This window comes from Taeniopygia guttata, chromosome 7, assembly GCF_048771995.1.
Source record: "Taeniopygia guttata chromosome 7, bTaeGut7.mat, whole genome shotgun sequence".
Classification (NCBI taxonomy): Eukaryota; Metazoa; Chordata; class Aves; order Passeriformes; family Estrildidae; genus Taeniopygia; species Taeniopygia guttata.
This window is the reverse complement of record NC_133032.1, coordinates 12,011,434-12,034,486: the sequence shown is the minus strand read 5'-3', so window position 1 is coordinate 12,034,486 and position 23,053 is coordinate 12,011,434. Positions and strand designations below refer to the sequence as shown.

Below are 23,053 nucleotides of genomic sequence, written 5' to 3'. Positions count from 1 at the left end.
TGGAATCTTTCTGATTTTGTATACATTTTCACTGAAGTGGAAATGCAGGAATAGATTAAACTTTGAGCCACTAAGGAAGATCTCAACAAGATCTCTTCAGTCTGGAGGGAGTATAATTACCTTCCCTTCCAGGAGCCATTAGATTTATGAAGTATACAGACCTCTAAATGAGTGCAGCCTTTGCAAGTAGGTTTTTTTGAACTCCAGAGGTCCCCTCCAACCTAAATATTAGTAAATTAACAACAGAATGATCAAAAATAAGCGAATGCATTCCTGCATGAATCCCCATCTAACTTGCCATGTGAAGAGTATTAATAGGGAGCAGTGTGCCTTGAGCTGAGTGTGCAGTATAAGGTGTAGCTACCTAAGCATCAGCCCTATAACAAAGTATTCTTGCCTAAACTCTTAAATAATAAGTATTCATCTTTTTTTCTGTTTCAGGTTCTAACCATACCGGTGTGGCTGTAGCATTTGCCCTGCTAATTATCTTGGTTTCAATAGCTGGACTGGTATGGTACCTCTACAAAAAGAAGCATCTTCTCTGTAGTGCCTTCCCTTCTGTACGCTATCAAAGAGGGATGAATGATGATGAAACTGATGATATGTTCACAAAAGACAGCTATTCAAAAACTTTCTTCTGATCAATTTAAGCATGAAGTTCTGTGTGAAGCCATAAGAAATGAGCTACTTGATGTTTTATTCTTTTTTGAAAAGCAACAAGGTTATTAATGGGGGGCTAAAATTTGTTTATATACAAGTGCAGTTTTTATTAAATTTAATGGTAATTCTTTATATTTGGCCTCAGCCTTTTAAGATGCAAGGTGTTTAGAGTTCTGTTGTGTTTTTTAATTTATAGTATTCTCTCTCTTTACTGGAATTTTTGATGGAACAAATTAATGCCAACAGTACTTCATGAAACATCACTTTAATGAATACACTTAAAATTTACTTCTCCCAATACTCTTATTTATACTATAATTAAATGCCTAATTTTATAGTTACCAGCCTATAACTTTGAAATATGTCATCTGTCCAAGAAAGAAGATAAAAGATATGTCTAAAGAAAGACTGAAAATATATGGTAAACAAATTTGTGTACATAAATGCTAAAAATACTTGAGTATTTTTCATAAAACTGAAACTTGATTTTTGTATGTGATGTGTCACTGTAGCCTTTCCTATGCACTCCAAAGAATGCTATAAAGGGAAAAAGGGAAGACAGAGATGTATATATTAATTACAAAATGATTTGATAAATTTTTGTTTTGAAAAAGTTTTTTGACTTTTTTGAATGCACAGTACAAAGAACAGGTGCATTTACTTTTATGAAGGAGGATATGCCAAAGGCCAAATCCATTCTGCATGTAGTGGTGGCATGAGGTGGTGAATAGGAATACATTGGCCTGTGTGCTGAGAAGAGTACTACTGATTTCTCTGAAGCAGCAAAGCAAGGTCACAGTGTTTAACTGCCTTCTTTTCCTGCAGTTTACTTATCTTGATGGCACTTTTATTTGTTCCTGTTTGCACTATTTTGATAAGGAAGTGTTTATCATTTGTGTTGAGAACTCGTTGTAGATACACTTTGAATTTGTTAAAAGAGCAGCCTGAAGGGGCACAGTAAGGGACCCATTGTGGTAGTTTGCTGATGAAAGTTAGCACTTTTGTTGTTTGTTTGGTACTTTTGGGCACGGTTGTGAACATTTGCTTTTCCTGAGGTCTAAATGAAACTACATTGTAGAAAATGTAGTTACGATGAAAATAAATCTCATATTTTCACTTAACCTGGTATGAGAAGTGCTTGAAATGTTGCAAAATCTGATTCCTGATGTCTTCTAGTTTAGCTTACATGCCTGAGTGCTTTGCCAAATGACTTCTAATTTAAGGGACTAAATAAATATTGGTTATTGTCTTTTTCTAACTATGGTAATAAGTGGAAAAAATATTTACAAGTTCTCATGTTTTGAGATTTAATAGTTTTATAGATGTTTGTACTCTGAGCATTTTTAGGTGTGAATCTGAAAGGGAAAGTGGAAATTAGTAGTAAGATCCTGATTCAACACAAAAAGATATATCCTTTTTATTAAAAATTGTATATTTTATTCTTAAAAATGATATAAATAATTTTTTCAGGCCCCATTTCTCATGTTTGTTTCATCACACCCAAGTTGTCTAATCACTGGCAATTACTTTTTGGCCTTAGTGCAGGTGAATAATCTACTTCGTTTGAAATACACAGGAAGATTATTTGGCAGTATTGTTATTGAAAGAATAAAGTTAAATAAAACACTGTACTGCTTACACTGGTTTTATTCCCATGGAAGCAGTTATCAGAGCTAAGGTATGGGTCATTAATCACTGGGTAAAAAAGCACAGTGTAGGGGCTGTGATCAAAATTAAAGCCAGTGTGTGTTACTACAGTAAGAAAACTTTAGAGATAATACATAATCATTTATGTATTTAAAAATAATGTAAGTAGCTCTTTTTGCAGGTGAACACTTAGTTATACCTAGCTTTTATCAAGCTGCTTCAGGCTTACACATTCCCCTGTGCCTTTTTGTTCTAATCAGGGTGTAGTTCATTAGCACCTCAAGGCCCAGATCAAGGCAGTGTATAAAGGCTCCCTCCATAATGCCTCTTAAAATATAGGCAAAGTTAAACTACTTCCAGCCAAGTAACACTTCCAATTAAAGCATAAGTTGTATTCATTTTAAGTGATGTCTAAGCTCTGAATTCCAGACTCCCAAAATCTCTGACTGCTGGTCAAAGGGCAGAGTTATTTTTAGCTTGCTGGGAGAAACATCCTATTGTGCAAAATGACTAATGAGGTCATCTGCTTCACAAACATTAATCTTAAAACTGAAGATGATGCACAGAGAAAAGGCAGCAGAGAAATGCTTTCCCAGGTCCCAGAGCAATGGAGTTGGGAAGGCATCCTAAAACTCCTTCATCCCAGAGCACAGAGTATCTGCCAGCTGTGGTAGCTTTAGGCAAAAAGTGTACAACTTCAGTTCCTCTTCCTGATTTTGCCCAGGCCTTGGAGACTCTGGTTCATGGAAAGGTTAATCCACATCTGCCTCTACACCAGCCGCCATTTTTATTTTAAAACTGTTTCTGCATCACTAACTTAATAGACATAGAAATCAACAAGTCTTTATGCATGAGCACCCTTTGGGCTTGATACTTTCGTTGTACTTCTCAGCATTTTCCCTTAAACCAAATGCACCATCTGCTTGTTGCTTTGGACATATGTTATACATTTAAACATTTTTGAAAGGAGTAAGTACATTTCATGGCCTGCTAGTAATTTTTTGGTTTTGGTGTGGCTGCAAATAAATGAAGACCAAACATTACAATTTTTGCTGCTACAAGTTGGAACCACTGTTTGGGCCCTTCATGCATCTGCTGTGGCTGTGTGTATGGAGCACAGTGGGATATATAACACCCAGGTTTCTAAAAGTTAGTCAAATTCATTCCATTGTCAGGAAGTACATAAAGTTCTTATTGACTGAATTGAACATACACTGCACAGTTTTAAAGCGACACCTGTGAGCAATATTAAAGAAATGAGCTTAGGAAAAACAGATACTTTACTGAAAAGTAAAATTCAGTTGTCACTCTAATGGACTTTTCCCATTTAGTTCTGGAGTTCTATGTTGACAGTTGACAAAGTATTAGAGGGAATGTTCTGTTAATAGCAAATTAACTTGCAAACGGTGATTAGTATAAATGCCCTTATAAAATACTGTTATCTTGGCTATATTCTTTATGGTTAGACCACAGCAATGGTATTTGCATGCTGAAAATTTCCTGCACACTCTATCATAATATCAGTCAGTAACTAAGATTTTTTACAGATTTGTGGAGGTAGGGGAGGTTACCAGATGAGGATTTTATGGTGATGACACAGTACTGCAAGACAAACAGTAAGTCCTTATGAATTTCTCTTCACCAATGCAGAAGGGACTATAATTACAAACAGTACAACAGTTCTTTGTTTTACTATTTTTCATCATAAATAGAGTAATTTACTCCAAAGTGACTTTTAAAAAAGTGGATTCTGGCACTACAAAATTATTTCAAAATGTGCTTCCTGAATTATGCTGGCCTCTTATGCATTTTCTGCTAGAACAAATGAGAACAGAGATCTTTTTCTGCATGCTGTGTCTTAGGACACTCATACAGATAGTAAGAGTACTGCTTCTGCTTCCTCTAAAACTTCTCTTTCCAAATGACATGTATCATGTTCCCTTTTAGGAGACTTTTCAGAGCAAATAATTGTACAAAACCATGGTGCTTACACTTTGTTAAAGCTAACAGGCCATATATGCATATTCAAATTAAACTTACAAAGCAGTCAGTTAAGATGGTTTTCAAATATGTGTGATTGAATGTCATCACCATTAGCAACTGAACTTTCACTGAAATGTCTTTTTTTCATAAGCATAATCTGGGTGTTTGAAGAGCATCTTGTGTTAAATGAGAGTGTGAATTATAAATGGGTGTGGATAATAGGAAGTCACATTTGCCCACGGCTTGCATTGTGAACTGCTTTGAGGAAAGAGTGGGTTTCTGAAATTCCGTCTTTTGTTTTCTCCTATGGACACCATTGTTCTTTGTACCTCTCCTCTCCCATACCTGCTTTGCAGCACTGACCATTAAGCCACCAGACGGAGAACATGCCACAGCAGACCCAAGATCCATGCAGGCAGCCTTACACCACCACAAGCTGCCAGGAAAGGGGACCAGAAAGCACCACCTCCTCTACGAGCAGCAGCCACAAGGCTGAAACACTGCCAACAGCCCCACAGCACTGCAGGGAAAGGGCTGCAACAGCCACTGTGGACAGCTGGAACGTCCTGTAGCAGCAGGACACCACAACCTTGGCAGGGTGGGTCTGTCCCACTCCTGTGCAAGCAAGAAAGCTGAGAGCAGACACATGACTTTGGGCCTTGGGAGAGTATTAATTCCTGGCCCCGCTGTCTCCGAACCAGCAGGACATCTCCCACTGAGCAAAGGTGTGACAGCCCCAGAGAGAAAAGCAGAGGCTGGAAACAAACCTTCCCCACTGTAGGAGCAAACTGTTTCCACTGACCCCAAAACTTGCTGCTGGGAGGAAGGGCTGTTGTATCCTCATGCTGATGATGCCTGCTTTTGATGTATGCATTCCGAGTGTTAAGCTCTGAGTAAACCCCTTAACATCGGCACACAATGCCTGTAAGTGAATACAGCCTGTGCAATCCAATAATTTATTAAACTTTCATCTTGTAAAGCCAGTTACAAATTAAAAAAGACAGAAGAAGGAATTCTATAATAGAAATGAGCAAAAGTACAACAAATAGTAGTGGGGGTTATGTTTCAAGTGGGTTCAAGCTGCCTGCAGCAACCCAAGAGCCAGAACACAGAGCTAGTGCAGAGTTAGGACATGAATAATCAAGCCTAGTCTGATACATTAGAGATCGAGCCAGTGTATGCAGTGTACACGAGGTCTTGCTTCTCTGGTGGCCTCTGCATTCCTGTTCTCTCCCATCTGTGACCTGGTTATCTTTTAATTCCTTGTGAAAACAAGGAATTAAACAATGCAAACAAGCTGTTTGCAGGCTCCATCAGTGATGCTATTTAAGGCAAAACTCCAGTTGAAGGGATGATGCACAGCAGGGGCCACCCTCTTTGGCTGATCATGTAGCAAGTGCACAGTGGGTTTACACACACTGCAGTGCAGTGAAAGTGAGAGAGGAGCAGGGGTTATGTACAGTATTTCTTCTTGTACTGTCACCCTCAAAACTAGTGCTATGCAACACAGTATTAGTAATATTGGAACAATTTGATGTTGCATACTGACTCCTACTTTTCTATGCAATTTCTGTTTCATAGCTAACAGGCCTTAGCTGCTGCTACGTCAGAAATGGAGACAACCAATTTTAAATGTGGAAGAAGGCCCACATTACATACAACTCTGCAGTTTCATGGGCCTTTGCATTCTGGGATCCCAAGACTAGACAAGGGTCAACACCACCAGGTCTCGTTTGTTAATGCAACTAATTTACGATAGGATTGATACTGAACATTGTTTTAAACAAATCAATTTTCTGAAGTCAAGAGACAGAAGATGACGACTTCTTTCATGGAGAAGAAAAAAAAAAAATCTGCTTCTTCAAATTGCAGGTAGCTGTAAAAACTTCCAAGAAGCAGTTGTTTTGGCAAAATAGAATTGTTTTCAAGTTCTGCCAAAGACTAAGGACCTAGAGGAGACTGGATGGAGATCTGGAGATTCAGTGATGTGAGCAGTTCTTGTTAAAAGTTGGGGTGGATGAAGGATTTGGCATTTGCTTACTGCAGCTAAGAGAAAGTAAAAATCTTGCCTGTAACTATTTATCTAGGCACCTATTCACTCAGTAGGAAACAGTTCACTTAAAATTAAGTTCAGGGACCCCAGTCACCCTAAAATGCCCCCTAAAGAAAAGAAGAATCTCAATACAAGCAAGCTGCTCACCATAAATCTCCAACCTCCATCTAATACCTGGAGTTTGCGAAGAGCAGCTCTTCTGGAAATGCTACTAAAACCATCTCCCCTCCTAGGCTGTTCAGGAGAACTGCAGTCATTATTTTTTAAAGAAGAGGTGCTGCCTGCAGTGTGATCGTAGGACCTTCAGTGGTGCTAGTCCCAGGGGTTTTCTCCTAGACTGAAGTATTTAGTAGTTTAACTGAAAGTGCCACTTTCTACAGTAGTGTACCTGTGAACTTTTACTGGAAGTAAACAACCACCTTGGGTGTTTTTATTTGTTTCTTTGTTTAATGCTCTCTCAAGTATGGTTTGACCTCTCTGTTGGACTATTTGGTTTCAATTATACAACAGCTTTTTCTTTTTAAGACCAGATCATTAGTATATCCTGAAAAAAAAAACAAAAAACAAAAACAAACCCACAGTGATTTATATTCCAGATTTGTTTGCAAAATAAATAAATATTCTTTCAGCAGACCATGCTGTGATCACATGATCCCAAATGTCTGCATGTTCAAAATTCTTAAGGAAGCTTAAGTCTGTCTCCTGTCCTGCAGAAATGATCCTTGTAAATTTTTCTGCCAGTGTGACAGGTGGTAGCGAAAGCAGCAGAGAGAACACGGAGGACGAGGATGCTTCGGACTTTGCTTCTTTAAGGTACATTGTTCATCAAACAAGCAAGGGGAGAACAAGTTTTAGGTCATTAGTAATTTCACAACAGTTGTAACTGTTTAATGTCTTTGGGCAGAGGTGCAAATCCTAATGGTACTGTAGATGTCACTTCAGGTTTTAAATACAGTAGTCAGTTGAATTCTTAAAAATCATCTTTGCTACACTTGTGCTGGCAAGTTACAAATACCCATGACTAAACTAGTGCCAGTTCATCCGTATCACCTAGTCCAGATGCTTGCATGACTGTCCACACTGGTGGCTGATTTGACACTGCAGCGTTTCTTCACGATCATGTTGATGTATGCTTTCATGATCTTTATTATCTCGCCCACCTGGGGAGAGAAAACAGCAACACAGCATAAGCACTTTGAAAACCTCAGTGCACTGAGGCATACAGGACATTTTGCTGAAAGAGACACCCCTTCTCTGAAGTCATGACACAATCAATTTTGCATGTTAATACTAAATGTGAACATGACAGTAAGAAGAGAAGGCTTGACAAGTTTGTGCACTGCTGTAGCAATACTTTAAAATATTTTTAGCTCAAAGAAAAGCAACTTCCATTCTACTAAATCAGGGTTTTTCAGGTTTGTGAAACTCCCCATTCATCTACTGGAAAGGAATGACGAAGAACAGGCAAAGTGAAGAGGACCTAGAATTGGAAACTCTTGATGCACTGGAGCACCAATCAACCTCCTTCACTTTCTAACAAGCCTATTTTTTTTGTTCATCCCTGTATTCAAGAAGAGGTACCATGCTCTTTAGGCTTAAGCTCCCTTTATCTTTTCCTCTGGCTATGTAGTCCATTAGTCAAGAGCTCTTGCACAGAATCCTCTCTATTCCTTGAAGCTTAACTGAAGTGGCTGTGTGCTTTCACGTACCTGGGAGGTTTCAAAGAACATTTCTCTCTCATCCACTGTGATTTTGAAGGTGTTGGGCTGTGGTGCTCCAAAGAAAACAATGTGCTCATACTGGAAAGTTTCTAGTGGTTTAGGATCCCCTCGTTTGTAGACAGACACATTCTCTGTGCTGACACCAAGCCAGAGATCATTGGGGAATCCACCCTCCTTGCACTGCAGAAAGAGAAACACGACCTTTTGCATAAATGCAGTGGAGGATCAAATAATTTTCCCTTCAAGAAAAAGCCCTCTGTTTCTAGCTGTTACAGGACATTTCAATTTAATACACAAACCAGGGTACTTGCAGAAAATATGCTGGAGGCACTTCTGCAAAGATTCAGAAGTGATACAGCTGTGAGTCAAATACTGGTTGAGTAATAAACAATTGTAATAGGGAACAGTTCTCATCAGATTTTAAAGTGATGCAGCAGTCAATATTCCACTTCTTGTTTTACGTAATGCAGTGAGTGCAAGCAACTTCCCATGGTGATCCACCTCAGCAGCAGCAAAACTGACAGAAGTGAACTGTGGCCTCCTACTGTGGCAGGCTGAGCAGTGCTGTACATGCCTCAGTCTGCAGTTTCTGTTGTACTGCTGCAGACCAGGATTGCACTTTTTGCTGGCAAGAATAGCAGAGCTTTGTTTTACTTTGACTTTCACTAGCCACCACTTTCTTAAACCCCTCTCTGCTCTCCCATTCCACCATTATTCTACACAATTATCCCACACAAAGTGGGAATCCCTTGTCTCCCTTCACTTACCAGGATGCCCTGCCTTGCTTGCTCTGTGCTCTCTGTGCCATAACTCTTAGATATTGTGATACAACAGGCTTTCCCTGACATTACTAAGGCAAAATGTATCCAGTTCCCAAAATTCCCATCTGTTACATACAGCTTTATCTGTTCTCCAGACTGATACCTCTCTTCAGCTGTGGTTTAGGAGTTTATTAATCACTCACCTCAACATCAAAGAGGGTTGACCCATAACCTGGCCACTCCTTTACAATGGACATGTATTTCACCATGGCCTGATGCTGAGAGAGCCCCTGCAGCTTGGTCCACTTTTGAGCTATGCTTGCCCGAGCAGCTGAAAGTTCTTCTTTTACCCACATCTCCATCATCTGCTCCTCTTCTACCTTCTGCTTCTTTACAGAGCCTGTCTTGAAGCTGCGCTTCAATGTCCCTTCAAGGAAGCTGGTCCGTCTCCTCTCCAGAGTGTGACTGGTACTGCTGCTGCTCTTTGTTGAGTGCAGTATTTTGGACTTCAGCCTGTTAACTGGGTAGATTCTGTCAAGGGTCCAGCTTATTTTGGAATAATCTCCATGAAGATACTGCAGCCGCAGAGCTGCCAGACGCTGCAGAGTGTCCTCCGGCCCAGGAAAATGACCAGCTATGAGGCTTTCGTGAGCCTACAAACAAAGAGTCCCCCAAACTAGTTAGAAAGCAAAAGCACACTTTATTCACATCTGGGTCCAGGTAAAGATTCCTGTCACATCTGCTGATCCCAGTAGGATAGATATCATTCAGGAGGTCAGAGCAGACATTGTAATAAATATGTCAAAGTCTGCAAGCGGTTGATGTCGGGGGGGGGGCGGAACATTCTTTTCTGCAAGCCTGAACAGGACAGAGATCTTTGAGGGGCTCCTATCCTGTACAGAAAGTCCTACAATGAGGACCTTTTAGGTCTGGAACAGATGGGAAAGACCAGAACTGATGCAATTTGGTTTTGTGCTGTATCAGCTATAGCTCCTGTGTGAAGATTATATTCAACACCAGAGTAATATATCATAAATTCAAGATTCTCAACCTCAGTTTCATTACACAAAAGCATCTCCCACCTCCTCCTCCTTCACCTGATGTCTCCACCAATCTTCTTGCTTTCCTTTGCTCGTTTTTCTGTGAAATCTAATAATGGGGCTTTTTGCACATCCATCTAATGTCTGGGTAACACGTACTCTCCTACTGTTACTTCTCTTTACCAGTTAAAGTTGTGTGGACTTGTCAAGAGGTTCCACAGAGCACCACGTGCTCCTGACTGTTTTCTAGACATTCTCTAGCTAACAATGCTTGATGTTCATTTCAAGAAAGGAACCCTCATCTGAGTGATGTACATGCCATGCATTTGACTATCAGTGAATTTCAGTCTTTATGACTGACTGCCATTAACACAGATTAAGTAATTTTCTGCAGCTATGATTTTCTGAGGCAAGGTCAGTGTTCACTGAAGTAATATAGATGGGATAAAGCACACAGCTGGTGCTCCAGTTGATTTAGTTTTTTAGATCCCAGCTGCAAGGCTCTTTCATACCAGTGCGATCTCTGATCTTTCCAGCATCACTGTGTTATGGAGTACAGCGACTTAAAAAAATAACAGACTAGTCAGCAGATAAATATTGTCAACTACATTCTCTTTTCCTTTGTCTGCAGTACTCTTCTAGTGCCTCTTTGTTAATCAAAAGGAATTGCCCAAAAGATGTTTCATAGTTCTGGTAACATCCCAAGGATGTGCTGCTCTTGCAAGTTGATTTGCAGATAGATAGATTTTCCAGTTTTCTTTACATTTATGTTCTGCAAATAGCTACTTTTAGTAATTTTCTTAAATCATTACTCAAATTTCTCTGCCTTCTAAAATTAAAGGCCAAGTTTTTAAAAAAAATTCATCATTAGTGTTTCATTTTTTCTAAGCCTTTGCCAATTTTTCTTGCTTTTGTTCTAATAATCATCTTCCCTAGAAAATTTCACAGTCTATCTGCTTAGTAGATTCCAGGCAAAAATGCAACACACCAAATTCTTCTGCTACAACCAGAATTCCCATTTGTAATGAAAGGTAAACCAGTTTTCTGTATCCTCTTGTGGGCTTTTGCCACCCTGGAAACCAAATCATTCTCCCAGAGTTAGCTTACCTGCTCAAACATGAAGGCAAATTCCACACCATCTTTGGGAACATTCTCAATATCCAAGAAGCAATAAAGCTTAAAATACAGTTGCCACTGCCCTTCCTCCTCTTCTTCAGAGCCAGCAAGTCTGTAAAATATACAAGAGAATGAGAAGGGGAAAAAACAGTAAGGAGAAGTACCATGGTACTGGAATGTCCACAGTGCAAATCACAATCTGAAGGTAACCCTGGATTCTGAAATCCAGCGTTACATCCAACTGGGGATTAAAGGTTTCATTAAACATTCTTTTACCTCTCAAACTTGGCCAAGATATCAGCCACAATCACCCGACTCTCCACAGCACGGTCAACCTGCTGATTATGTTCAAAGAGTGCAAACATATTCCGGCTGTCCTCCATTGCCAACCCTCGGATCAGCTTTTCAACCACCTGCAAAATCAGACACACACCACAGTAGGCATCAGTCCCCCTTTCACAATGAAGTATCAGTACCTCTCCATCACATTTCTCCCTTAATTACCTTGTTTTCAGATTAAAGAATTCTAACCCTAAAAGACCATTCCCTGCAATTAAGTCATGACTTATATTTGATCATCCTTGCTTTTCTTCTCTGAATCTTTTCAGTCTTCGCTAACCTTTTGAGGATGGGGGAATTACAATTCTGCACAAGATATAGGCATGTAATGGATTCAGATGTCATAATGACATTCTCAGTTCCTCTAGTAATAATTCCACTTTCTGCTCTGTTTAGCACTAATGTTTTCACAGACATGACTACTGCAATCTGGAATCCTGCTTCTGACCTGCTAATGATTAAGTTACTGGTAGAATAACCCTCTCAGAAGGATTCCATTATGAACTGGAATTTCTCCTTGTCCAGAAAACTGTGTTTAGCAAGTTTCAGACAAAGGGCAGAACACCAGAAGTGTTTCGATTTTGCAACACAATTTTCAAGTGATACTCTACAACCTGAGCACTGGCCTTGTAGAATAAACTGAACTCTGCCCAAAGATATAGCAAAATAATTGTTATTATAAAAAAAAAAAAAATTGGAAATTAAGGGGAAGAGGGTGTGCCTTCAACAGACCCACTCTCCAGACACAGATGTGCTCCCATCTGGATAATCCTACTAATGCATTACCTCCCCAGCGCTGGTGTGGGAGTTGATGGTTATTTTGCAGGAGCCACCACCATGGCAATACACTGTCGTGGTCATTTCCTCACGGGTAAGAAGAGCCTGTATTTCCTCCTGGGAGGGCACAAACTCCCTCGTCTTTGTTCTCTTCAGGGAATCACTTATGAACTGTGCATACCTATCTATTTCTGAGTCTGGAAAGAGATCTTTTACCCTAATTGTAAAGAGAAGCAAAAAAAAACACCCCATTACACAGTGAACAACACATTACCCTAAAAAATATGAGACTATTGCAAGTAAAGAGTTTGGTAGAGATGCTGATGTCAAATGCAACCACACAAAAATTAAGCTTATTTCCTAAACCATACAATCTGCTTTTACTAGTCATTTGAAAGTCACTTCAGTGGCATTTCTCAGCAATGTAGGAAATAAGAAGTTCAAAGTTTCAGGAATTTAGTCACAGATGAAGACAGCAGAATTGATAATCTCAATTTACAAAATTGTGAATAAAAACTGTGAAATTAAATGTAAACTTTTTTTTATTTATTCTTAATGTTTTGTTGTTTTTTGTTTTTTTTTTTAATGTACTGGCTGTGTTTGAGCCACTTCTACAGTACATTTGAGAATTAAGATAGAAAGCAGATGCCTGTACACTGTTCTCTTCCATTCAAGATCAGAGGTCTAAGTGTAACACTATTTGCAATTCTAGTGATAAAACAATGAAATGGCTCCATGGAGTATCTGCATCTCTTAGACCCAGGCCACAGAGGTATCTATTTGATGTACTGACCATCACTATGAACGGAGCAAGGTTTCACAGCTGCAGATCAGGCCCTGCTGATCTACAAGTGCAGACTGCCTTGTAAAGCTGCATTAGATGCTGAAGATTACTTGGGAAGAATTGTAAATTATTTAGCTCATGAAAATGGGAGGTTAAAACAGATTAAAAATACTAACTGCAAGCATTATATGCTTAGTTAAACAAATCTTGAAAAAATTATAAATTGGATTTACAGTATCTCTCCTACTTCATAGTATGCTATTTGCCTGTGCCAGCTGCAAGGTAGGACAGATTTCCATGAGCATGAAAGTACAGACCTCACCTTTCCTGCAGGTTGGTATTTTTTATATGTACATTAGTAAGCAGCAGGTCATCAGCTGTAAATCCACTGCAACACAGTCTCATGGTATTCTGTTTGGGTAACGTACACAACAGATGGGTGGCAAAAGTGGGGAGTCTGAATACATAGAAAAGCTGGTGGTAAGAACTGGGCAAAGGTAGGAGGCCAACACACCACAGGAAGATGTCTGCACAGATTAGGGGGAGACAGATAACTACAACAGGCAGTGGAAGATCAGCAGAGCAAAAGGAAACAAGCTGCAGACCGAAGAGACACTTACCTTCGGAGGTGGAACTTGAGGTAGCGCAGGATCCCTCTGCTGGGCAGGAAAGTGCAGCTCATACAGGTCATCAGCTGCCAGTGGTGCAGGTTCCCAGCACTGTTGGGATGTGGCATGTGGTTGGTTTGCTTGATGAGCTGACAGTACACTTCATCACGGAGGGGTTTTAAATCATGGCAGGTCTGCAGGATGCCTTGGATAATGGGTATGGGGTCAGACACTGTCTCGATTTCCTGAAGGGAGTTAAAGATCTTCACTGCTTCATCCTGCAAGCTGCTGTAACCCTTCTCTTGTTGCACTGGGGAACAATCACAAAGATGACAAGAGGTGAGCATCTCCCTCATTTTCTACTGGCCCAGCAGTACTACGGTCAACTGAACACCTCTGTCATGGAAGAATGGCAACCTGAGCATCAGCGCATATCCTGAACTTCAATTTACACTTAAAGTTCATTAATGCTTCCTGTTCAAATGCAGCTTTAATTTCTATTTGCCAGCAGGATAGTGTAATCCTGCATTTGTCACCATTCACAATTCATTTTTTGATACACTGCACAGAAAAGCAGAGTAATATTTTTAAGGGAAATGAACACTGAAATCTAGCTCGGCTTCAGTGTCTGCAACCAAAGTAATGGAATGTGGCCCGGCTTGTGTAATTTCAAATTTCTGTGTTGTGCCTGTATTAGCTTTGACCCCTGGGCCAACACAGAACTTAAGCAAATTGCTCTACCACAAATGCATCTTATACCTATTGTTTAGATTTAAAATGCCTAGACCAAAACTTGAGTTTTTTGACCACCTAAATGTCTGCTTTTTGAACTGCTCAGACACATGTGATACCATTCAGATGCAATCCTGCATTCTCTTTTTCACATCTCTGGGGCTTTAGGTCCTTCTGAATCTCCTGTACAGTCACTGCTTCCCCAGTGGCCATGTATTAACTGTACAATACAAAGACACAGCTCTAAAAAGTAAGTTCCACGGTGTGTTTGTTCTGTATTTTTCCTGTTATTTCAGAATTCATTTTTTCTGTGCTTTTAATCTGCCATGTAATTGGATCCTTGTATTGTGACAGACCTAATTCCTTTCACTTTCTCCATTACAGTGTTCTGGCCCTAAAAATTTAATTTTGAGGCTGAAGAATCCTGCTCTCTATTTAGTCACTTAATTGTAGGCAAGTTCTTCTGTACATCTGATCATCTTAGGGTAGGTTTTTACATGTCCCATGTCTTTGATGAGATGCAGAGGGCAAAACTGTATCCTGTACTCAAGATGCAGGTGCACAATTCATATACAGCTGCACAAAGACTTTATTTTTCCTTTTCTAAGCTTTCAAAACCTTACATTAGCTGTTTTGTTTCTGTACTCACTAGAGCTGACATTTTCATAAAGCTATGTAAATTGATTTTCACTTTCCTAAGCACAGCTAGATCACTACCTGTGTGGCAGACTGTTTTTCCCATATACATTACTTTGACTGAAATTAATTTCTTAAAAGATTCTGTGGCTCAGTCACTCCACATGAGACATTCTTCTATACTTCTTCAACAGCTTTCAGTTTTAGTATGTCAAACAGTCTGTAATCATCAACAAATCACTTTGGTTTCTGGTGGTCCATTACTCTAGCTGTTTCATGTTTCTGACACTTTTGAAAAAAAGGGTTCATTTAGTCTGGTTTTACAGCAGCTTCTGTAGAAATAGTACCCCACTGCCAGCTGCATGATGTAATCCTGTTGTAGTACTTCCACTGGAGTCACTTGCAACCCAGTTGTGACTAAAGGATGACAGGCTGCATGTCCCCTGCATGGATGATGAAACTATCTCCCCCCTTTTCCTCTAAGATTTAATGTTCCCATAAGAGGCAGTGAAAATGGAACACAGTCCAGAGAAGAAAGGAAGAGAAAGGGACTGCTCCCTCCCTGAACCCTGTGGGCCACACTGTCCCAAACAGACTTCACCTGCACAGAGGGATCTTACAGGCCCATTTTGTGGTGCTCAGGCTCCTCAGTGACCCTCAAAATGAGAGTGGATTCTGCCACTTGGGTAAAATACTTACAGTTGACACTGACATCTCCGTACGGTAATGGGAGCAGTGGGGAATGCAAGGGGTGCTGGGTGTATCGCAAGATTGGGTTCCTCCTATACGTCTGTTCCACTACTTCAAGGTTTGTGCTGTTCTCCTGGAAAAGAAAGCAAAAAATCATTATCCTCAAAAAGACACAGTCCTTTCCAGGATGTCCTCACACATTTAGGTTCAAGCTCAGCCACCCTTTCTAAATTTCTGGAGGTGCCACGGCGGACTAAGTGATCAAAGCATAATCTGTATCTAAAAATTACCCTGTACGTTATTTCTGAAAATTAAACATAAGAATAGCCATGCTACATCATCCCACAGGTCACTAAGCACAGAATCTTGCCTTCAAGCGTGGCTTGCATAAGATATGTGGCATGATCCCTCTCCCCTATGTCCTTCAAGCTTTCAACAGGACATGGTTAATGGACTTTCTGATCACAGATCAACCATTTTCAGTGTGTAATAATGAGCCTGCTCTCAACTTGTCTGGTTGTGCTATATGTGTTTACAGAATGAACAACCAAAATGCTCCACCGTGTTCAAAATCTGAGCTTGTCACTACCATACATACCGGATCACATTCTTCTACATTTTGTCCTAGACTTCTTCCTAACAATACATTATGATACATTCGTCCTTGAACCATTAGCTGAAGTTTTCCATGGTTTTCTACAATCACTCCCAGCTCTTTCTTCCTAAATACAAACTATCTAATTGCATCTAGTTTAGAGCTCATCACAAACACAAATTTTCTGAAATTTGGTTTGGTGTGTCCTCTTAAATGATTTAGGTCTATTTGCCTAAGTTTCTGGCAAGTTTATTCTCAAAAATTACTCCTGTAGTAAAATTTCCTCTATTTTGAAGGATATTATCTTTCCACCCTTTACTCTAATATTTAACCATACAAGCCTAAGGTATGAAGAGAACTTCAGGGTACATCAAAGTCAGATTGCTGGTAGGAATGGAAATTTTTGTATTTGTGTCTGGAGGATGCTTAGGAGCAGAAAGGATGGAGCAGAGATTTTTAAATACTTGATAGTGTAATCCTGCATGCAATTTTCAACTGCACATAGTTGTAGTCTAGACTTATGCAGATCAGCTAGCAAGATAAAAATCATGTAATATTTGGGGTTTTTTTGTTGCACAGTAGTGTGAGTTTATTTTTTATCCTTTTTCATTTTCCCCTTAAGACAGTAACCCCGTTTTTTTACCACATTCTCAGCAATGACTGGCTTAGGCCAGTGGTGGTCTGGCTGCTCCCAGCTCATGTGGGAATTTGCAGGATGCCACCTACCCTGATGTCACGAATGAGCTGCTGTGTAGGTGTTTCTATGGGAACTTTGCTGTCAATGACCCCCTGAATGGCAGAGGCCCAGCGCATGGCTTCGTTCAGCAGCTTTGTGTACAGCCTGTAGGAGTGCTTCCGCCCGTGGACTATGATGTTCCAGTAGCCTGTGCAGAAACAAAGGCGGAAACAAAGGTGGAAGGTGAAACTGGCTTCCACATTATGCAGTTGATTAGGGGTTAGCAAACGTGACATCCACCAAGAAGGACCAGAAGGAGACTCTGGGGAACTACAGGTCCATCAGTTCAGCCTTGATACCAGGGAAGGCTAAGGAGCAGATCATCTTGGGTGTCAAATGAGAGCAATGGAACCGGGCAAGGGTCTGGAGCACAAGTCCTGTGTGGACTGTGAGGACCAGTGAGGACTTGTGGCTGAGGGAGCTGGGGGTGTTTAGCTTGGAGAAAATAAGGCTCAAGGGGGACTTATTACTATCTACAACTACCTGAAAGGAGGATGTAATCAGGTGGGGGTCTGTCCCTTCTCCCAAGTAACAAGCAATAGAACAAGAGGATACGACTGCCAACAGACTGTCCAGGGAAGTGGCTGAATCATCACCCCTGGAGGCATTTAAAAAATGTGTAGATGTGGCACTTAGGGACATGGCTTAGTGGTGGACTTGACAATATTAGGCTAATGGTTGGACTTGGTTATTAAGTGATCACTGATTCTTTTTTTGCCTGTAGTTTGTGGCTGATGAAAAACCCCTGCTGTTTTCATAGCAGTATACAGTGTGTCTGGTTAAAATCCACTAGGAAGACATTAACATCCTTATTCCCAAAATAGATTTATCAACAGGGAAGTCCCAGTCCAGATTTTGGTACAAAGGCAGCTTTCCAAGATGCAAGTATCTTGCAGTGTAACCTGACTACTTCCCTGCCAGCCAGGCAGCTCACTTTCACAGACAGCACTTGGACTGCACTATCCTGTTAATCACTTGAAAAATGACCACTGTCACACAGTGCCTAGTCAGATTGCCAAATCAACTCTCAGAACTTTTAAAAATATGTTTGACAACCTTAGAGAACGTGTCAAAGTGACGGCAATTCTATCTGCTAAAGGCAGCCATAGACATCTGTTGGTACCAAAACTGTAGACACTTTCTTCTGAATGGGCAGAATAAATTTCATCTCATCACACTTTTCTAAATACTTCCATCTTCTAGCCTTTTTAAAAGGTATCCCAAACAACTCCAATATTCAAATGCCCAGTTTTTCAAGTCTTTTTCTAAGGTTCACAATCTTTATATGGGGGATTCACCCTTTATCCCATAACCTGGGTTCTCTTCCAACTCCTAAGGCATGCAATAGAGGATCATGCCAGATCCTGCCCTCCCAGAACTCTGTCATGTTGCACAGAAATCAAACACAGGCCTTTGCTATCTTTTGCTTCTATTAAGTTGAGTGGTACCACAACACATGCACTTTACATCCCCTACAGTGTATGGGATGGCTGCTATTTAAGAGGTTACCTGACCTCAGCGACAAATGTAGGTCATGCTACAAAGTGCCAGTTCTGGAGATGTACTAATAATTAGTGTCAACTACAGGAACTCACACCTGTTACCTTGCCTGGGGAACACTGAGATAAGCAGTGGCTCTACACAGTGAGAAACATCAGCACTCTGTACCTGTGTCAGGTGTGAGGCCCTTACAGTCACTTGCACACTTTGCAGATCTCTCAAGTTTCCACGGGCAGAGATGTTTGCAGCCAGACACAAAGCCTCAGATGACACCAAGACTGCCTCCTCAACATGCCACACCACTGCATTCCTGCACCATCCCCTCTTCAGGAGCACCTGGAGGCTGCTCTTTACACCGTCCCCCTCTCACCTGTGTCTTTGAAGACCCTCTCGTCGGGCTGCACCACGGAGCAGAGGCTGTTGAGCACGAGTGTCCCGAGCTTGGCGGCCGTGCGCTCGGACGACTTGTAGTAGTCCAGGGCAGTGTTTGTCAGAACAAACCAGCGCTTCTTCATCTTCAGAGAGGACATCTTGTTGCTGCTCTGAACCTCCTTATGAAGCCAGCCTAGCATGGAAACACAAACGTGTCATTACGTCTATCTCTTGCTCCCATGGTCAGGACAAATAATTTCACTGTCATTTTAGATTTGTTGCAAAATAAAGGAAAAAAAAAAAAGATTAAGAAAATTCAGTACTTCCAACAGAAAAAAAAAATTACAGCCTGCATTACTAAAGCTGTCAAAAAGATAATTTTCTACTCAGAGGTGTAAAAAGCAATGTCCACCCACAAGACAAAATGTTCAGAAAAGGTGGGACTGAACAAAGAGCTCAGGAAAAAAAAGGAAAATATACAGATCTTCCTTGAATATAGGCCTTCGTGTCTATTCTACTGTTACAGAGACATCTTATTAGGAAGAGCAGAGCATACCCTGTAAAGGATCATTCCTTTTTCTCTTTGACTAATGAACAATACTAGATAAAAAGAACAGTTGCCTTGCAATTAAGTATTTTGAAGTTAAGGTACTCAAACTGTTGTCTAATAGACTCCTTTGTATCATTCAAACTCCTTGAAATTTTTAATAGTGGAAGGCTTTTGCCACATTTTGGTGACCTTTTTCTTCTGTCCTTCTGCTTTGCCATGACCACTCCATGACATTTATTTCTTCACAGACATTTCTGGAAGATGCAAGGCAATTTGCTCATGCACTTGCTTTCCACAGACTGGATCAGGAGTGTTTTCATACATTTAAGACCATGTGATGAGCTCAAAGTATAGAGAAAGTTTAAAATATTGAATACAAATGGGTGAATATTTTGCAATATATTTGCAATCGATGTTCATGCTCCACCATCTTCAATTAACCTCTGACTAAAGATGTAATTTAAACCTTTTGCTCAACCTGAGAGAATTCTTCTCACCTCACTATGTTTACCATAACCAGGTTAGTTAGTTTAGCTGAGGACAGCAGCAATCCCACAAAGATCTCTCTCCCTCCCTCCCTCTCTACATGACAGGTGTCAGAAGGAGCTGAGCTGCCAACAAAAGCCACAGTGTCATGTTATAGTCCATCTAAGCCAGCTGCTCCTCATCAGCAGCCATGCTCCTTCCTATTCCATGGTGGCATTTGCCAGACTAGGCTAGAACTATCATCAGAAATAGGCTAGAACTATCATCAGAAAATGACACATATGAAGCATTTTTTTTCCCATCTGGCAGGAAATTAGAGAAAATCCAAGGCTAGCACACACATGACATGGCAAACAGCAGGCAGGAAGGCAGGGGGGCAGAGGATAAGATTTTCTGGGGAGCAGCTAAACCCTAGACTGAATTAGAAACAATCAAATCCCCCTCTCAGATTATAAGCAGAAGATGAGTTTCACATATAATTGCATGCATTTTCTTTCACCTCTCACAAGGAATTCCTGGCCATCCACCTTGGATTCGCCTTTGGGTTTCTGCAGCAGGGAGATCCAGTGATGCATTTCCTCAGGAGTGTCGCTGTTGCAGTGAATCACACGATTGGCTGTGATGATCACAAAAGAATTCGGTCTGCCAGAAAACAAAAGCATCAAAATTAATCATAACCATGCAAGTAACTCACAGTACACCCCAAGTCATGTTTTTTACCTTCCCATAAACAGAAAGACTTTCTGAATACAAACTACCGAGGAGTGCAGAAATACTTAAGATCAACTCTTCTTCAGTTGCTCTGTCAACTGATGAATGCAGAGACCAGCTAAATGAAAATAAGTATCTTTCAAAAGCTACTTCCAAAGAAAATATTAATTAGCTAGTAAGAAGCTGTAAAATGTCCTTGGCTCATCAGCAAAGGACTTTGACTGACTGGAGATAACCAGTGCCTGTACCACCAGGCTGAGCTGGTACAGCCATTTTCCTCATACTTATTAAAACCAGCGATGCAATAGCAAACACTGGTCTCAGTAGGATCAGCTAAAACATGTTTGAGACTAGTTTTACAAAGGATGAGCTGATCCTGACAAAACAGAGGAAAAACTGTTCTGTTGCTGCTGGATGACTTGGTTCATCTCTTGCAACTGTTATCAAAAGAACATTCACAATTCTGTTCAGAATTGATGCTTTCCAGGAAAATAGAAAAATAGAAGTATGACTGGTTCCAAGAGGATAGACTCATAAACCTTTGAAAGCAAAACCAGATTTCTATGAGAAAATACAGATTGAAAAGTAGAATGCAAGTATGAAGCAAAATATGCAATCAAGCTCTCTTAGAAAAATGCATAAACCTATGGAGTATAAAAACAAGCTGCATAAAAATGTTGGTTGAGAATAAGCATTCTCCTCAGAATTTGTTCAACATTGCTTCAAATGTTGATATTTCTCAGCACATACATAAACAAATTCTGACTGCTAAGCTTACTATTTGTTCCTAGTTTTCACTAGGTTCACAGATTAATTATGAGGAGTACAGGCTGAGAACTGCCTAAAATGTTTTCATCAATGAAATCTTAGTTCACTTCTGAAATGCATTTTCTAAACTACTAAAAACAAAGTCCTAGCAATTTGTGTGAGAACCCAGAGCTCTGTCCCCAGACCACAGAGATATATAACTTAATAGCTAACATTTTACTTCAGCACTGTGGTGAGTATCTTTGCCCTGGCTGAACCTGTTAATATGTGGGAAATAATTAAATGTTAACATAAAGTGATATGAAATGTCCCATCATCTCTTCTCTGAAACTAACTAACTAACTAGAGGTCTGTGCTCTGTTGCATTGCAAAGATATCAAGAATAATACAGATCTCTAAAATTCCTCCATTATTCTTCCACAATTTTGCTTCTTTCCCCTAAATTTACAAGATTAACTCAAAATTACTCTGTTAAAAAATGGAAGTGCTGCTTTTGCTAGACATATTTGTTCAGTGCTAGCAGCAGATAAAACTACAGTTTTCTGGCATTGAGATTATGATGTTTTCACTTTTAGGAGCTGAAGGAAAAACTTTGACTTGAAAAGAATACATATATGGACTTCATGCCTATGAAGTGACATTGGTTGAAACAAGCTGAAGATTTCAGCTATGTTTATTTATTTGGAGAAAAAGATGTATGAGTTTAAACAAATACAAACCCCAAAGGAAACAGGGACTTACCCACAAAAATCTTGTAGGGAGTTTCTTATTTAAGAGATGGTGAAATTGCTGTACCTACCTATCAGGATTGTCTGAAGCACAGACAGAGTCAATAAGTCCAACATCCAGGGTTCCCTGTAGAGTGAAGAAGACACAGATTGCATTTTAGATTACAGGTGTCCTCCTCTGTCAACAGGATTGGAATTGGAACCATTCCTCTGAATTCCAATGGCTTGAGTAGAAATGAACACACAAGAAAGGCACAAGGGAGTCATCCTTGCTCCCTAAACAGCATAAGACTGCACGGGGCTCCACAGGACTGGAGGAAAAACAGTTAAAAGTTTCCAGAGGGTATTATGAAGGTCTGAAATAACCTTAGCTATTATCTCTTTACTGGAAAAAATACATAAATACACCATTTTTCCCAACTGCTATCTTCTGTCTGGAATAACTGTGACCCAGACTAGTCCCATCCAAAGACATTTTATCTGTGTGAGGCAGCCTCCCTCTTCTCCTCCAACTGAAAAGAGCTATCTGTGATCACACTGAGTAACCCACAACAAGCATCATGTTCCACACTGCTTACCCTCTTTGCTACCAGCTTTGCTGTTTCTTTATAATTACCAATGCCCAAGTCTCTTACACTGCTTAAGAAGTACAGCACTGCACGTGTTGCAAAAAAATGCACAAATAGTTAAAACACAGAGGGCTCTAAGCATGCCCACAGGCTGGTTGCACAGTAACTCACCACAGCATTCTTTGGATTGGCCTGCTCATCCTGCATTTCCCTCAGCTGCTGGGCTGTAGCGCTGTGTACTCGGCTCAGAACATTAAACCAGCCACTGCCAATCAAAACAGAATCAGAGTTAAACTGTCGGTAGTGAAACTGGCTCAAGAACATGATCAAAGAACCTGGAAAGATTTCAGTGGGAAAATTTCTTCATTCACAATTTCCTGAATGCTACGTCAAAACATCTCTTGGACTGATCATACCAGATTCCAACGTCTTCCTTCCTCCTTATTTATTAATGAAAATTCTGTGCACGTTCCTCAACCCACTGACAGCTG

At 40.3% G+C, this 23,053-nt stretch overlaps 2 protein-coding genes across 5 annotated transcripts in view; one reads left to right on the top strand and one right to left on the bottom strand.

Annotated features, from left to right (window-relative positions):
* LY75 (lymphocyte antigen 75) overlaps positions 1–1,781 on the top strand; it is a 43,028-nt gene extending 41,247 nt beyond the window's left edge. Inside the window, exon 35 of one of the 2 annotated variants that reach the window (XM_030278346.4) lies at positions 442–1,781. In XM_030278346.4, the coding sequence (XP_030134206.4) occupies positions 442–641 (200 nt within the window). In that variant the 3' untranslated portion in view covers positions 642–1,781. The remainder of the gene's footprint in view (positions 1–441) is intronic. The other variant, XM_030278345.4, reaches the window with a different exon arrangement.
* A 3,451-nt stretch (positions 1,782–5,232) lies between these two features.
* The window catches only part of LOC100221738 (unconventional myosin-X), an 89,751-nt gene continuing 71,930 nt past the window's right edge, over positions 5,233–23,053 (bottom strand). For all 3 annotated transcript variants that reach the window (XM_030278342.4, XM_032749380.3, XM_030278344.4), the window contains 13 exons: positions 22,734–22,827; positions 22,065–22,120; positions 20,286–20,428; positions 18,749–18,943; positions 16,869–17,026; positions 15,557–15,680; positions 13,502–13,799; positions 12,107–12,314; positions 11,258–11,394; positions 10,973–11,093; positions 9,029–9,478; positions 8,053–8,244; positions 5,233–7,503 (listed from right to left, as the gene is read on the bottom strand). In XM_030278342.4, the coding sequence (XP_030134202.4) occupies positions 7,390–7,503; positions 8,053–8,244; positions 9,029–9,478; positions 10,973–11,093; positions 11,258–11,394; positions 12,107–12,314; positions 13,502–13,799; positions 15,557–15,680; positions 16,869–17,026; positions 18,749–18,943; positions 20,286–20,428; positions 22,065–22,120; positions 22,734–22,827 (2,290 nt within the window). In that variant the 3' untranslated portion in view covers positions 5,233–7,389. The remainder of the gene's footprint in view (positions 7,504–8,052; positions 8,245–9,028; positions 9,479–10,972; positions 11,094–11,257; positions 11,395–12,106; positions 12,315–13,501; positions 13,800–15,556; positions 15,681–16,868; positions 17,027–18,748; positions 18,944–20,285; positions 20,429–22,064; positions 22,121–22,733; positions 22,828–23,053) is intronic.